This window comes from Panulirus ornatus, chromosome 11 (genome assembly GCF_036320965.1).
Source record: "Panulirus ornatus isolate Po-2019 chromosome 11, ASM3632096v1, whole genome shotgun sequence".
Taxonomy (NCBI): Eukaryota; Metazoa; Arthropoda; class Malacostraca; order Decapoda; family Palinuridae; genus Panulirus; species Panulirus ornatus.
This window is the reverse complement of record NC_092234.1, coordinates 1,747,898-1,765,326: the sequence shown is the minus strand read 5'-3', so window position 1 is coordinate 1,765,326 and position 17,429 is coordinate 1,747,898. Positions and strand designations below refer to the sequence as shown.

The following is a 17,429-nucleotide window of genomic DNA, read 5'->3' as shown; positions in this document are numbered from 1 at the left end:
CTGCCATCTCTGATTCAACAGCTTATAAAATAATCTAGAGGACTTTATAATCTGTCAGTCCTATTATGAAATCTAATATTTCAGCTTTGCTTTAAGAAAAAGATGGGAGGTAAAAGTACAGAACAGGGCAGGACAAAGATCTTGATCACAAGGAAAAATATGATAAAAATCTTAAACTGTTGAAAAAGAATCGAAGAAGTGCCAAAAATTACTGAGATGTTGGAGATGTGAAGGAAAGGTGTAGGAGGTAAGTTAGAAATGTGCTAAACAAGAGTTGATGATGCATTGCTCTTAAACACTGGATAGGTTTGAGACATAATGAAGTACAGGAGAAATATTGGTCCAGAATCAGAGAAGTACTCATGTATCTGGCAAGTGGAGTAGTAGAGATGCACTAAAGTATCAGAAATGTTGAATAAACAATGTGCTAAAGGTTCACTGTAAGTCGTATTACATACTGTGAAGTACAGACTTAGTAAATCTACTGCAGGGAGACATTTCGGAGATAACAGAGGTGTAATCAAAATGTTCAAAAGTTTGGGAGCAATTTTAGGGATGTACTAAATAACCACAGATATAATGAACTGCTGAAAATATTAAGATGATTTCTGGGTGAAGTTAGACAAGTATTAAAGCATTGTTAAAGACGTGATGGAAGAGGGTAAAAGATAAATTAGATCTTCCATATGTACTGCATTTCAAAGCTTACATGATGAAATAAGATGTCACTATATGCAAAGCTAAGACTAAACAAACTAAGGAAGCTGAACCTCATATTGTCTACCCTGTAGGATACATTGTGATAAGAAAAGAAAGGAAAGACAAGGGAGAGAAGGGATCAACCTTCCTGGTTAAAGATACAAATTCCAGGAATGTACAGTACAAAGATAACCATTCAGACATAATGTATTTTGGAAAATTCCGATCAACTAGTAAAAGTAAAACCCTAATGACATGAAATACATGGTCAGAATATAAAATTGAGTTGAACAACCTTCTGTGACACAACATGGAATGCTGACTTTTAAAAAAAAATGAGAAGAAAGCATTGATGAAAATGATTTTGCTAAATTTACAATGGAAGAGTGGGTAGGAAGGTTTCTGCAATGTCAAATTGAAAGAGTAGCTAAGTTAAAGTAAAAGTTTCATTTGACAAGTATCAGCTAGTAAAGGTAGTAAGAAATACTATGAAAAATATCATAAAGGCACAAACACATGGGTGCATATGGAAAATACAAAAATAAAATACTTGAAAAAATAAATCATGGAAAGAGGAGCGCATTAAGAATGAAAGAAACACTGCACAAATCAAAGGGTCACCTGAAACTGTTCAGTAAATTCATTTGAAGCAAGCTGTAATACAAGGAGCAACTACCAAATTTAGATGACTACGTTACTGACACCAAGAATACACAAACAATAAAATGCTAAATTTCATATTGTATCTAATCTAAAAGGATTCACATCCCAAAAGTACCAGACTGGAATGAAAGTAAGACCCTAGAAAACCATCAGCAGTACATAAAAAACTGAACAAGGAGAATCATACTAAGGAACCAGATACAAAAGACAAATAGGCCAAACAATATCTCAACATTTATACTCAAATAATCTGCACAAGCCACAGAAAGGACATAGGAGATGCTTACAAGTTCAACTGAAGAGGGTTTAGTATCAATGAAATGGTGTAAAGCAAATGTTTTACCAGTCTCTATGAAAGATGAGAGGGAGGTTGCAATAAATTATACACCAGAATCACTTAAAATGAGAGTTTTAAAACTTTAAATGTGAGGCATTATAGGTTCAGAAACATGTCATGAGTAAAAAACAAATCTAGACTTTTGTGAGAGTAAGTGACCTCTTGGAAAGAAGAGACGGCCAGCCTGATTATATCTTTTCAGGATTATGTTCTGGTACCATTACTCTTCTTAATCTATGTAAATGACATGCCTGAACATGTTTGCAGATGATGCAAAGGTCATGGAGGAAGGAAAAGGCTAAGATCATCAACATAAGGGGACCTAGACTGCAAAAGAAGGTCTGATACATGACTGAAGAAATTCAACCGGAATAAATGTAAAGTACTGAGGATAGGTCACAGTGAAAGGCCTCATTATCACTATGATCTAACAGGATATAAACTGCAGGATTCTGTGTGAAAATCTTGGGAAATAACATTGTTAACCTGTTTTATTTATTCATTTATTTATCATAATTAGTCACTGTCTCCCACATTAGCGAGGAAGTGCAAGGAAACAGACGAAAGAAATAGCCCAACCAACCCACATACACATATACATACATAAACACAACACATGCACATATACATACCTATACATTTCAACATATACATACATATACATATATACACACGTACATATCCATACTTGCTGCCTTCATCCATTCCCGTCGCCACCCCACCACACATGAAATGGCACCCCCCTCCCCCTGTGCACACACAAGGTAATGCTAGGAAAAGACAACAAAGGCCACATTCGTTCACACTCAGTCTCTAGCTGTCATGTGTAATGCACTGAAACAACAACTCCCTTTCCACATCCAGGCCCCACAAAACTTTCCATGGTTTACCCCAGACACTTCACATGCCCTGGTTCAATCCAGTGACAGCACATCGACCCCAGTACATCACATCATTCCAATTCACTCTATTTCTTGCACACCTTTCACCTTCCTGTATGTTCAGGCTCCGATCACTCAAAATCTTTTTCACTCCATCCTTCCACCTCCCATTTGGTCTCCCACTTCTCCTTGTTCCTCCACCTCTGACACATATATCCTCTTTGTCAATCTTTCCCCACTCCTTCTCTTCATGTGACCAAACCATTTCAATACATGGTCTTCCGCTCTCTCCACCACACTCTTTTTACTACCACACATCTCTCTTACCCTTTCATTACTAACTCGATCAAAACACCTCACATCTTATATTGTCCTGAAACATCTTATTTCCAACACATCCACCTCCCTCCACACAAACCTATCTTAGTGCATGCCTTGCAACCATATAACATTGTTGGAACCACTATTACTTCATACATACCCATTTTTGCTCTCCAATATAATGTTCTCAACTTCCACACATTCTTCTACGCTCCCAAAACATTTGCTCCCTTGCCCACCCTGTGACTCACTTCAGCTTCCATGGTTCCATCCGCTGCTACATCCACTCCTAGATATCTAAAACACTTCACTTCCTCCAGCTTTTCTCTATACAAACTTACCTCCCAATTAACTTGTCCCATAACCCTACTGAACCTAATAACCTTGCTCTTATTCACATTTACTCTCACCTTTCTTCTTTCACACACTTTACCAAACTCAGTCACCAACTTCTACAGTTTCTCACCTGAATCAACCATCAGCACTGTGTCATCAGTGAACAACAACTCACTCACTTCCCAAGAACTCTCATTCACAACAAACTGCATACTTGCCCATCTTTCCAAAACTCTTGCATTCACCCCCTAATCAAAATCAAACAACCATGGAGACATCAAGCACCCCTGCCGCAAAACAACATTCACTGAGAAACAATCATTTCCTCTCTTCCTACTTGTACACATGCCTTACACCCTCGATAAAAACTTTTCACTGCTTCTAGTAACTTACTTCCAACACCATATACTCTAAATACCTTCCACAAAGCATCTCTATCCACACTATCATATGCCTTCTCCAGATCCATAAATGCTACATACAAATCCATCTGTTTTTCTAAGTATTTCTTGCATACATTCTTCAAAGCAAACACCTGATCCACACATCCTCTACCACCTCTGAAACCACACTGCTCTTCCCCAATCTGATGCTCTGTACATGCCTTTACCCTCTCAATCAATACCCTCCCATATAATTTCAGAGGAATCCTCAACAAACTTGTATCTCTGTAATTTGAACATTCACCTTTACCCCCTTTCCCTTTGTTTATTTTTTATATCTTATTTTGCTTTGTTGCTGTCTCCCGCGTTAGCGAGGTAGTGCAAGGAAACTGACGAAAGGATGGCCCAACCCACCCACATACACATGTATATACATACACATCCACACACGCAAATATACATACCTATACATCTCAACATATACATATATACACACACACAGACATATACATATATACACACACACACAGACATATACATATATACACATGTACATAATTCACACTGTCTGCCTTTATTCATTCCCATCACCACCTCACCACACATGAAATAACAACCCCCTCCCCCCTCATGTGTGCAAGATAGCACTAGGAAAAGACAACAAAGGCCCCATTCGTTCACACTCGGTCTCTAGCTGTCATGTAATAATGCACCGAAACCACAGCTCCCTTTCCATATCCAGGCCCCACACAACTTTCCATGGTTTACCCCAGACGCTTCACATGCCCTGATTCAATCCAATGACAGCACATCGACCTCGGTATACCACATCGTTCCAATTCACTCTATTCCTTGCACGCCTTTCACCCTCCTGCATGTTCAGGCCCTGGTCACTCAAAATCTTCTTCACTCCATCTTTCCACCTCCAATTTGGTCTCCCACTTCTCCTTGTTCCCTCCACCTCTGACACATATATCCTCTTTGTCAATCTTTCCTCACTCATTCTCTCCATGTGACCAAACCATTTCAAAACACCCTCTCCTGCTATCTCAACCACACTCTTTCTATTACGACACATCTCTCTTACCCTATCATTACTTACTCGATCAAAGCACCTCACACCACATATTGTCCTCAAACATCTCATTTCCAGCAAATCCACCCTCCTCCGCACAACTCTATCCATAGCCCGTGCCTCGCAACCACACAACATTGTTGGAACCACTATTCCTTCAAACATACCCATTTTTGCTTTCCGAGATAATATTCTCAACTTCCACACATTCTTCAAGGCTCCCAGAATCTTTGCTCCCTTCCACACCCTATGATTCACTTCCGTTTCCATGGTTCCATCCGCTGCCAAGTCCACTCCCAGATATCTAAAACACTTCACTTCCTCCAGTTTTTCTCCATTCAAACTTACCTCCCAACTGACTTGACCTTCAACCCTACTATGCCTAATAACCTTGCTCTTATTCACATTTACTCTCAACTTTCTTCTTTCACACACTTTACCAAACTGAGCCACCAGCTTCTGCAGTTTCTCACATGAATCACCCACCAGTGCTGTATCATCAGCGAACAATAACTGACTCACTTCCCAAGCTCTCTCATCCCCAACAGACTGCATACTTGCCCCTCTTTCCAAAACTCTTGCATTCACCTCCCTAACAACCCCATCCATAAACAAATTAAACAACCATGGAGACATCACACACCCCTGCTGCAAACCTACATTCACTGAGAACCAATCAATTTCTTCTCTCCCTACACGTACTCACGCCTTACATCCTTGATAAAAACTTTTCACTGCTTCTAACAACTTGCCTCCCACACCATATGTTCTTAATACCTTCCACAGAGCATCTCTATCAACTCTATCATATGCCTTCTCCACGTCCATAAATGCTACATACAAATCCATTTGCTTTTCTAAGTATTTCTCACATACATTCTTCACAGCAAACACCTGACCACACATCCTCTACCACTTCTAAAACCACACTGCTCTTCCCCAATCTGATGCTCTGTACATACCTTCACCCTCTCAATCAATACCCTCCCATATAATTTCCCAGGAATACTCAAAAAATTTATACCTCTGTAATTTAAGCACTCACCTTTGTCCCCTTTGCCTTTGTACAATGGCACTATGCAAGCATTCCACCAATCCTCAGGCACCTCACCATGAATCATACATACATTAAATAACCTCACCAACTAGTCAACAATACAGTCACCCCCTTTTTTAATAAATTCCACTGCAATACCATCCAAACCCGCTGCCTTGCCGGCTTTCATCTTCCACAAAGCTTTTCCTACCTCTTCCCTGTTTACCATATCATTTTCCCCAACCCTCTCACTTTGCACACCACCTCGACCAAAACACCCTATATCTGCCACTCTATCATCAAACACATTCAACAAACCTTCAAAATACTCACTCCATCTCCTCCTCACATCACCACTACTTGTTATCACTTCCCTATTAGCCCCCTTCACTGAAGTTCCCATTTGTTCCCTTGTCTTACGCACTTTATTTACCTCCTTCCAAAACAACCTTTTATTCTCCCTAAAATTTAATGATACTCTTTCACCCTAACTCTCATTTGCCCTCTTTTTCACCTCTTGCACCTTTCTCTTGACCTCCTGCCTCTTTCTTTTATACATCTCCCACTCATTTGCATTATTTCCCTGCAAAAATCGTCCAAATGCCTCTCTCTTCTCTTTCACTGATAATCTTACTTCTTCATCCCACCACTCACTACCCTTTCTAATCTGCCCTCCTCCCACGCTTCTCATGCCACAAGCATCTTTTGTGCAAGCCATCACTGCTTCCATAAATACATCCCATTCCTCCCCCACTCCCCTTACCTCCTTTGTTCTCACCTTTTTCCATTCTGTACTCAGTCTCTCTTGGTACTTCCTCACACAAGTCTCCTTCCCAAGCTCACTTACTCTCACCACTCTCTTCACCCCAACATTCTCTCTTCTTTTCTGAAAACCTCTACAAATCTTCACCTTCGCCTCCACAAGATAATGATCAGACATCCCTCCAGTTGCACCTCTCAGCACATTAACATCCAAAAGTCTCTCTTTCACATGCCTATCAATTAACACGTAATCCAATAACGCTCTCTGGCTATCTCTCCTACTTAAATACGTATACTTATGTATATCTCGCTTTTTAAACCAGGTATTCCCAATCACCAGTCCTTTTTCAGCACACAAATCTACAAGCTCTTCACCATTTCCATTTACAACACTGAACACCCCATGTATACCAATTATTCCCTCAACCGCCACATTTCTCACCTTTGCATTCAAATCACCCATCACTATAACCCAGTCTCGTGCATCAAAACCACTAACACACTCATTCAGCTGCTCCCAAAACACTTGCCTCTCATGATCTTTCTTCTCATGCCCAGGTGCATATGCACCAATAATCACCCATCTCTCTCCATCAACTTTCAGTTTTACCCATATCAATCTAGAATTTACTTTCTTACACTCTATCACATACTCCCACCACTCCTGTTACAGGAGTAGTGCTACTCATTCCTTTGCTCTTGTCCTCTCACTAACCCCTGACTTTGCTCCCGACATTCCCAAACCACTCTTCCCCTTTACCCTTGAGCTTCGTTTCACTCAGAGCCAAAACATCCAGGTTCCTTTCCTCAAACATACTACCTATCTCACCTTTTTTCTCATCTTGGTTACATCCACACACATTTAGACACCCCAATCTGAGCCTTCGAGGAGGATGAGCACTCCCCGCGTGACTCCTTCTGTTTCCCCTTTTAGAAAGTTAAGATACAAGGAGGGGAGGATTTGTAGCCCCTCACTCCCATCCGCTTTAGTTGCCTTCTACGACACTTGAGGAATGCGTGGGAAGTATTCTTTCTCCCCTATCCCCTTTGTACAATGGCATTATGCATGCATTCCACCAATCCTCAAGCACTTCACCATGATCCACACATACACTGAATATCCTTACCAACCAGTCAACAACACAGTCACCTCCCTCTTTTAATAAATTCCACTGCAATACCATCCAAACCTTCTGCCTTGCCGGGTTTCATCTTCTGCAAAGCTTTCACTACCTCTTCTCTGTTTACCAAAGCATTCTCCCTGACCCTCTCACCTCGCACACCACCAAGCCCTAAACATCCTATATCTGCCACTCTATCATCAAACACATTCAACAAACCTTCAAAATACTCACTCCATCTCCTCACTTCACCACTACTTGCTATTATCTCCCCATTAGCCCCCTTCACCAATGTCCCCATTTGTTCTCTTGTCTTACGCACTTTATTTACCTCCTTCCAAAACATATTTTTTTATTTATTTATGTATTTTGCTTTGTCGCTGTCTCTTGCGTTAGCGAGGTAGCGCAAGGAAACAGACGAAAAAATGGCCCAAAACATCTTTTTATTCTCCCTAAAATCTAACGATACTCTTTCACCTCAACTCTCATTTGCCCTCTTTTTCACCTCTTGCACCTTTCTCTTGACCTCCTGCCTCTTTCTTTTATACATCTCCCAGTCATTCGCACTACTTCCCCACAAAAATCGTCCAAATGCCTCTCTCTTCTCTTTCACTAACAATCTTACTTCCTCATCCCACCACTCACTACCCTTTCTAATCTGTCCAACTCCCACCTTTCTTATGCTAAAGCATCTTTTGTGCAAGCAATCACTGCTTCCCTAAATACATTCCATTCCTCCCCCACTCCCCTTACGTCTTTTGCTCTCACCTTTTTCCACTCTGCACTCAATCTCTCCTGGTACTTCCTCACACAAGTCTCCTTTCCAAGCTCACTTACTCTCACCACTTTCTTCACCCCAACATTCTCTCTTCTTTTCTGAAAACCTCTACAAGTCTTCACAGTCGCCTCCACAAGATAATGATCAGACATCCCTCCAGTTGCCCCTCTCAAAACACTAACATCCAAAAGTCTCTCTTTCACATGCCTATCAATTAACATGTAATCCAATAATGCTCTCTGGCCATCTCTCCTACTCACATATGTATACTTATATATATCTCTCTTTTTAAAACAGGTATTCCCAATCATCAGTCCTTTTTCAGCACATAAATCTACAAGCTCTTCACCATTTCCATTTACAGCACTGAACACCCCATGTACACCAATTATACCCTCAACTGCCACATTATTCACCTTTGCATTCAAATCACCCATCACTATAACCTGGTCTCGTGCATTAAAGCTGCTAAACACACTCGCTCAGCTGCTCCCAAAACACTTGCCTCTCATGATCTTTCCTCTCATGATCATGTGCAGAGGCACCAATAATCACCCATCTCTCTCCATCCACTCTCAGTTTTACCCATAACAATCTATTGTTTACTTTCTTACACTCTTATCACATACTCCCACAACTCCTGCTTCAGGAGTAGTGCTACTCGTTCCTTTGCTCTTGTCCTCTCACCAACACCTGACTTTACTCCCAAGACATTCCCAAACCACTCTTCCCCTTCACCCTTGAGCTTCGTTTCACTCAGAGTCAAAACATCCAGGTTCCTTTCCTCAAATATACTACCTATCTCTCCTTTTTTCTCATCTTGGTTACATCAACACACATTTAGACACACCAATCAGAGACTTCGAGGAGGATGAGCACTCCCCGAATGACTCCTTCTTCTGTTTCCCCTTTTAGAGAGTTAAAATAAAAGGAGGGGAGGAACTCTAGCCCCCCCACTCCCATCCCCTTTAGTTGTCTTCTACGACAAGCAGGAATTCATCGGAAGCATTCTTTCTCCCCTATCCCCACGGATAACTTGTTAACTTGATAGAAAAGACATAACTAGGTACTTTTATAATATAATAGTAGTAGATGAGTGGAACAAAATGTATCACAGGAACATAAATCTGGGCAGTATATATATATATATATATATATATATATATATATATATATATATATATATATATATATATATATATATATTTGTTTATGGATGGGGTTGTTAGGGAGGTGAATGCAAGAGTTTTGGAAAGAGGGGCAAGGATGAAGTCTGTTGGGGATGAGAGAGCTTGGGAAGTGAGTCAGTTGTTGTTCGCTGATGATACAGCGCTGGTGGCTGATTCATGTGAGAAACTGCAGAAGCTGGTGACTGAGTTTGGTAAAGTGTGTGAAAGAAGAAAGTTAAGAGTAAATGTGAATAAGAGCAAGGTTATTAGGTACAGTAGGGTTGAGGGTCAAGTCAATTGGGAGGTGAGTTTGAATGGAGAAAAACTGGAGGAAGTGAAGTGTTTTAGATATCTGGGAGTGGATCTGGCAGCGGATGGAAACATGGAAGCGGAAGTGGATCATAGGGTGGGGGAGGGGGCGAAAATTCTGGGAGCCTTGAAGAATGTGTGGAAGTCGAGAACATTATCTCGGAAAGCAAAAATGGGTATGTTTGAAGGAATAGTGGTTCCAACAATGTTGAATGGTTGCGAGGCGTGGACTATGGATAGAGTTGTGCGCAGGAGGATGGATGTGCTGGAAATGAGATGTTTGAGGACAATGTGTGGTGTGAGGTGGTTTGATCGAGTAAGTAACGTAAGGGTAAGAGAGATGTGTGGAAATAAAAAGAGCGTGGTTGAGAGAGCAGAAGAGGGTGTTTTGAAATGGTTTGGTCACATGGAGAGAATGAGTGAGGAAAGATTGACCAAGAGGATATATGTGTCGGAGGTGGAGGGAAAGAGGAGAAGAGGGAGACCAAATTGGAGGTGGAAAGATGGAGTGAAAAAGATTTTGTGTGATCGGGGCCTGAACACGCAGGAGGGTGAAAGGAGGGCAAGGAATAGAGTGAATTGGAGCGATGTGGTATACCGGGGTTGACGTGCTGTCAGTGGATTGAATCAAGGCATGTGAAGCGTCTGGGGTAAACCATGGAAAGCTGTGTAGGTATGTATATTTGTGTGTGTGGACGTATGTATATACATGTGTATGGGGGTGGGTTGGGCCATTTCTTTCGTCTGTTTCCTTGCGCTACCTCGCAAACGCGGGAGACAGCGGAAAAAAAAAAAAAAATATATATATATATATATATATATATATATATATTATCCCTGGGGATAGGGGATTAAGAATACTTCCCACGTATTCCCTGCGTGTCGTAGAAGGCGACTAAAAGGGGAGGGAGCGGGGGGCTAGAAATCCTTCCCTCTCGTTTTTTTTAATTTTCCAAAAGAAGGAACAGAGGGGGCCAGGTGAGGATATTCCAAAAAAGGCCCAGTCCTCTGTTCTTAACGCTACCTCGCTAACGCGGGAAATGGCTAATAGTTTAAAAGAAGAGAAAGAATATATATATATATATATATATATATATATATATATATATATATATATATATATATATATATATATATATATATATATATATATATTTTTTTATTTTCTTTATTTTGCTTTGTCGCTGTCTCCCGCATTTGCGAGGAAGCACAAGGAAACAGAAGAAAGAAATGGCCCAACCCACCCCCATACACATGTATATACACACACGTCCACACACGCAAATATACATACCTATACATCTCAATGTACACATATATATACACACACAGACACATACATATATACCCATGCACACAATTCACACTGTCTGCCTTTATTCATTCCCATCGCCACCTCGCCACACATGGAATAACATCCCCCTCCCCCCTCATGCGTGCGAGGTAGCGCTAGGAAAAGACAACAAAGGCCCCATTCGTTCACTCTCAGTCTCTAGCTGTCGTGTAATAATGCCCGAAACCACAGCTCCCTTTCCACATCCAGGCCCCACAGAACTTTCCATGGTTTACCCCAGACGCTTCACATGCCCTGATTCAATCCACTGACAGCACGTCAACCCCGGTATACCACATCGATCCAATTCACTCTATTCCTTGCCCGCCTTTCACCCTCCTACATGTTCAGTCCCCGATCACTCAAAATCTCTTTCACTCCATTTTTCCACCTCCAATTTGGTCTCCCACTTCTCCTCGTTCCCTCCATCTCTGACACATATATCCTCTTGGTCAATCTTTCCTCACTCATTCTCTCCATGTGCCCAAACCACCCAAAACATCCTCTTCTGCTCTCTCAACCATGCTCTTTTTATGTCCACACATCTCTCTTACCCTTACATTACTTACTCGATCAAACCACCTCACACCACATATTGTCCTCAAACATCTCATTTCCAGCACATCCACCCACCTGTGCACAACTCTATCTATAGCCCACGCCTTGCAACCAAACAACATTGTTGGAACCACTATTCCTTCAAACATACCCATTTTTGCTGAATGAGCAGCTGAATGAGTGTGTTAGTGGTTTTGATGCACGAGACCGGGTTATAGTGATGGGTGATTTGAATGCAAAGGTGAGTAATGTGGCAGTTGAGGGAATAATTGGTATACATGGGGTGTTCAGTGTTGTAAATGGAAATGGTGAAGAGCTTGCAGATTTATGTGCTGAAAAAGAACTGGTGATTGGGAATACCTGGTTTAAAAAGCGAGATATACATAAGTATACATATGTAAGTAGGAGAGATGGCCAGAGAGCGTTATTGGATTACGTGTTAATTGACAGGCGCGCGAAAGAGAGACTTTTGGATGTTGGTGCAACTGGAGGGATGTCTGATCATTATCTTGTGGAGGCTAAGGTGAAGATTTGTCTGGGTTTTCAGAAAAGAAGAGTGAATGTTGGGGTGAAGAGGGTGGTGAGAGTAAGTGAGCTTGGGAAGGAGACTTGTGTGAGGAAGTACCAGGAGAGACTAAGTACAGAATGGAAAAAGGTGAGAACAATGGAAGTAAGGGGATTGGGGGAGGAATGGGATGTATTTAGGGAATCAGTGATGGATTGCGCAAAAGATGCTTGTGGCATGAGAAGAGTGGGAGGTGGGTTGATGAGAAAGGGTAGTGAGTGGTGGGATGAAGAAGTAAGATTATTAGTGAAAGAGAAGAGAGAGGCATTTGGACGATTTTTGCAGGGAAAAAATGCAATTGAGTGGGAGATGTATAAAAGAAAGAGACAGGAGGTCAAGAGAAAGGTGCAAGAGGTGAAAAAGAGGGCAACTGAGAGTTGGGGTGAGAGAGTATCATTAAATTTTAGGGAGAATAAAAAGATGTTCTGGAAGGAGGTAAATTAAGTGCGTAAGACAAGGGAGCAAATGGGAACTTCAGTGAAGGGCACAAATGGGGAGGTGATAACAAGTAGTGGTGATGTGAGAAGGAGATGGAGTGAGTATTTTGAAGGTTTGTTGAATGTGTTTGATGATAGAGTGGCAGATATAGGGTGGTTTGGTTGAGGTGGTGTGCAAAGTGAGAGGGTTAGGGAAAATGATTTGGTAAACAGAGAAGAGGTAGTAGAAGCTTTGCGGAAGATGAAAGCCGGCAAGGCAGCAGGTTTGGATGGTATTGCAGTGGAATTTATTAAAAAAGAGGGTGACTGTATTATTGACTGGTTGGTAAGGTTATTTAATGTATGTATGACTCATGGTGAGGTGCCTGAGGATTGGCGGAATGCGTGCATAGTGCCATTGTACAAAGGCAAAGGGGATAAGAGAGTGAGTGCTCAAATTACAGAGGTATAAGTTTGTTGAGTATTCCTGGTAAATTATATGGGAGGGTATTGATTGAGAGGGTGAAGGCATGTACAGAGCATCAGATTGGGGAAGAGCAGTGTGGTTTCAGAAGTGGTAGAGGATGTGTGGATCAGGTGTTTGCTTTGAAGAATGTATGTGAGAAATACTTAGAAATGCAAATGGATTTGTATGTAGCATTTATGGATCAGGAGAAGGCATATGACAGAGTTGATAGAGATGCTCTGTGGAAGGCATTAAGAATATATGGTGTGGGGGGCAAGTTGTTAGAAGCAGTGAAAAGTTTTTATCGAGGATGTAAGGCATGTGTACGTGTAGGAAGAGAGGAAAGTGATTGGTTCTCAGTGAATGTAGGTTTGCGGCAGGGGTGTGTGATGTCTCCATAGTTGTTTAATTTGTTTATGGATGGGGTTGTTAGGGAGGTGAATGCAAGAGTTTTGGAAAGAGGGGCAAGTATGAAATCTGTTGGGGATGAGAGAGTTTGGGAAGTGAGTCAGTTGTTGTTCGCTGATGATACAGCGCTGGTGGCTGATTCATGTGAGAAACTGCAGAAGCTGGTGATTGAGTTTGGTAAAGTGTGTGAAAGAAGAAAGTTAAGAGTAAATGTGAATAAGAGCAAGGTTATTAGGTACAGTAGGGTTGAGGGTCAAGTCAATTGGGAGGTAAGTTTGAATGGAGAAAAACTGGAGGAAGTAAAGTGTTTTAGATATCTGGGAGTGGATCTAGGAGCGGATGGAACCATGGAAGCGGAAGTGGATCATAGGGTGGGGGAGGGGGCAAAAATTCTGGGAGCCTTGAAGAATGTGTGGAAGTCGAGAACATTATCTCGGAAAGCAAAAAATGGGTATGTTTGAAGGAATAGTGGTTCCAACAATGTTGTATGGTTGCGAGGCATGGGCTATGGATAGAGTTGTGCGCAGGAGGATGGATGTGCTGGAAATGAGATGTTTGAGGACAATGTGTGGTGTGAGGTGGTTTGATTGAGTAAGTAACTTAAGGGTAAGAGAGATGTGTGGAAATAAAAAGAGGGTGGTTGAGATAGCAGAAGAGGGTGTTTTGAAATGGTTTGGGCACATGGAGAGAATGAGTGAGGAAAGATTGACCAAGAGGATATATGTGTCGGAGGTGGAGGGAACGAGGAGAAGTGGGAGACCAAATTGGAGGTGGAAAGATGGAGTGAAAAAGATTTTGAGTGATCGGGGCCTGAACATGCAGGAGGGTGAAAGGAGGGCAAGGAATAGAGTGAACTGGATCGATGTGGTATACCGGGGTTGACGTGCTGTCAGTGCATTGAATCAGGGCATGTGAAGCGTCTGGGGTAAACCATGGAAAGCTGTGTAGGTATGTATATTTGCGTGTGTGGACGTATGTATATACATGTGTAGGGGGGTGGGTTGGGCCATTTCTTTCGTCTGTTTCCTTGCGCTACCTCGCAAACGCGGGAGACAGCGGCAAAAAAAAAATATATATATATATATATAAATTTATATATATATATATATATATATATATATATATATATATATATATATATATATATATATATATATATGTTATCCCTGGGGGTAGGGGAGAAAGAATACTCCCCATGTATTCCCTGCGTGTCGTAGAAGGCGACTAAAACGAGAGGGAGCGGGGAGCTGGAAATCTTCCCCTCTCGTTTTTTTTTCTTTAATTTTCCAAAAGAAGGAACAGAGAAGGGGGCCAGGTGAGGATATTCCCTCAAAGGCCCAGTTCTCTGTTCTAAACGCTACCTCGCTAACGCGGGAAATGGCGAATAGTTTGAAAAAAAAAAAAAAATATATATATGTCTAAAAAGTGGCAAGTATGCAGTCTGTTGTGGATGAGAGAGCTTGGGAAGTGAGCCAGTTGTTGTTCGCTGATGATACAGCGCTGGTGGCTGATTCATGTGAGAAACTGCAGAAGCTGGTGACTGAGTTTGGTAAAGTGTGTGAAAGAAGAAAGTTGAGAGTAAATGTGAATAAGAGTAAGGTTATTAGGTACAGTAGGGTTGAGGGTCAAGTAAACTGGGAGGTAAGTTTGAATGGAGAAAAACTGGAGGAAGTGAAGTGTTTTAGATATCTGGCAGTGGATTTGACAGCGGATGGAACCATGGAAGTGGAAGTGAATCATAGGGTGGGGGAGGGGGTGAAAATTCTGGGAGCCTTGAAGAATGTGCGGAAGTCGAGAACATTACCTCGGAAAGCAAAAATGGCATGTTTGAAGGAATAGTGGTTCCAACAATGTTGTATGGTTGCAAGGCGTGGGCTATGGATAGAGTTGTGCGCAGGAGGGTGGATGTGCTGGAAATGAGATGTTTGAGGGCAATATGTGGTGTGAGGTGGTTTGATTAAGTAATAATAGGGTAAGAGAGATGTGTGGTAATAAAAAGAGTGTGGTTGAGAAAGCAGAAAAGGGTGTTTTGAAATGGTTTGGTCACATGGAGAGAATGAGTGAGGAAAGATTGACCAAGAGGATATATGTGTCAGAGGTGGAGGGAACGAGGAGAAGTGGGAGACCAAATTGGAGGTGGAAAGATGGAGTGAAAAAGATTTTGAGTGATCGGGGCCTGAACATGCAGGAGGGTGAAAGGCGGGCAAGGAATAGAGTGAATTGGATCGATGTGGTATACCGGGGTCGACGTGCTGTCAGTGGATTAAATCATGGCATGTGAAGCGTCTGGGGTAAACCATGGAAAGTTGTGTGGGGCCTGGATGTGGAAAGGGAGCTGTGGTTTCGGTGCATTATTACATGACAGCTAGAGACTGAGTGTGAACGAATGGGGCCTTTGTTGTCTTTTCCTAGCGCTACTTCGCACACATGAGGGGGGAGGGTGTTGTTATTCCATGTGTGGCGGGGTGGCGATGGGAATGAATAAAGGCAGACAGTATGAATTATGTACATGGGTATATATGTATATGTCTGTGTGTGTATATATATGTATACATTGAGATGTATAGGTATGTATATGTGCTGTGTGTGGACGTGTATGTATATACATGTGTATGTGGGTGGGTTGGACCATTCTTTCGTCTGTTTTCTTGCGCTACCTCGCTAACGCGGGAGACAGCGATAAAGCAAAATAAATATAAAAATAAATAAATGTCTAAAAAGTTGTAAACTGTAGAGAAAGTACAAGAGATGGGTCCACATGTGTAAAATTTCCTCCCTGTACAATACAAATGGGTAATTACATTCAGTGTTAATACATGAACAATTAATTTCAATTTCTAGCCTTACCTATAAATATTCTCAGCAAAAGAAGCCATGGATGCAGCACCAGAGAGAATTGGGGAAAAACTTGACTGAATAGTCATGGAAGAAGATGATGTATGATGCTGCTGTGGGTTGGGAAGAGCCTGGAGGTGCTGAACTGCTGCAAGTAACAGTGCTGCTCGCTGATGGTAATGTTGCTGTACCAACTGTTCTAATGATGCTGTTACACTACCAACAGATAACAGTGCACACACACCTTGGTCCTGAAAGAAAAGAATAATTCACATGATAAACCTGAAGAAAGAAACAACTACTTCAACTGTCTGAAAATTAAATGGAGAATTATCATTGTTGACTGTAACCTTTTGCATGGTTTTTTCACATATTCAATACTTAATGAGGTGTTTGGGGAAACTTTGCTGGTTTCATTTTACTCTGGATACAAGTTATTATTCATACAATAAAAGTAGCAAAAACTATTCAATCAAGATTTTCTTAACATGAAAAACTGCATCATTCTTTGCTTGTTATTCCAAAACAACCCATGAAACTATATCCCTCCATAACAGTTCCTGCATTCACAGCTACCTGAGTAGTGCTCACTCCTGTTCCCTTCCTTATTTATGATGCCCCTACCTCCAATGCCACAATTAATCACTGAGGACAGTGAAACACTTTATCATCTCACATTTTAACAGCTAAACTTTTGACAATACAATTCAAATATCAATTCCTAACTTGTGCAAAAGTAGGAATCAATTCCCATAAAAAAGGTTTATGAAGCCTTTACCATAAGTAACATGCCTTCAACTGCACACAAGAACATGGATTTGTGATGCTGCATAGAATGAAGGAATTTAACTGAAAAAGAAACAGAAAAACATAGTGAATCACTATGAAGTAAAGATATTCCAGATAAGGATGTCTAGGGACTGATTTCTTTGTATACAATGGAGGAATGCTATGTGTGAGATGGGAGGCATGAATGGA

At 41.4% G+C, this 17,429-nt stretch overlaps 1 protein-coding gene across 1 annotated transcript in view; it reads right to left on the bottom strand.

The window, feature by feature from the left end:
• The window catches only part of LOC139751177 (WD repeat-containing protein 11-like), a 147,431-nt gene that overhangs the window by 5,703 nt on the left and 124,299 nt on the right, over positions 1-17,429 (bottom strand). The window contains exon 21 of the mRNA XM_071666300.1: positions 16,464-16,702. Within this exon, the coding sequence (XP_071522401.1) occupies positions 16,464-16,702 (239 nt within the window). The remainder of the gene's footprint in view (positions 1-16,463; positions 16,703-17,429) is intronic.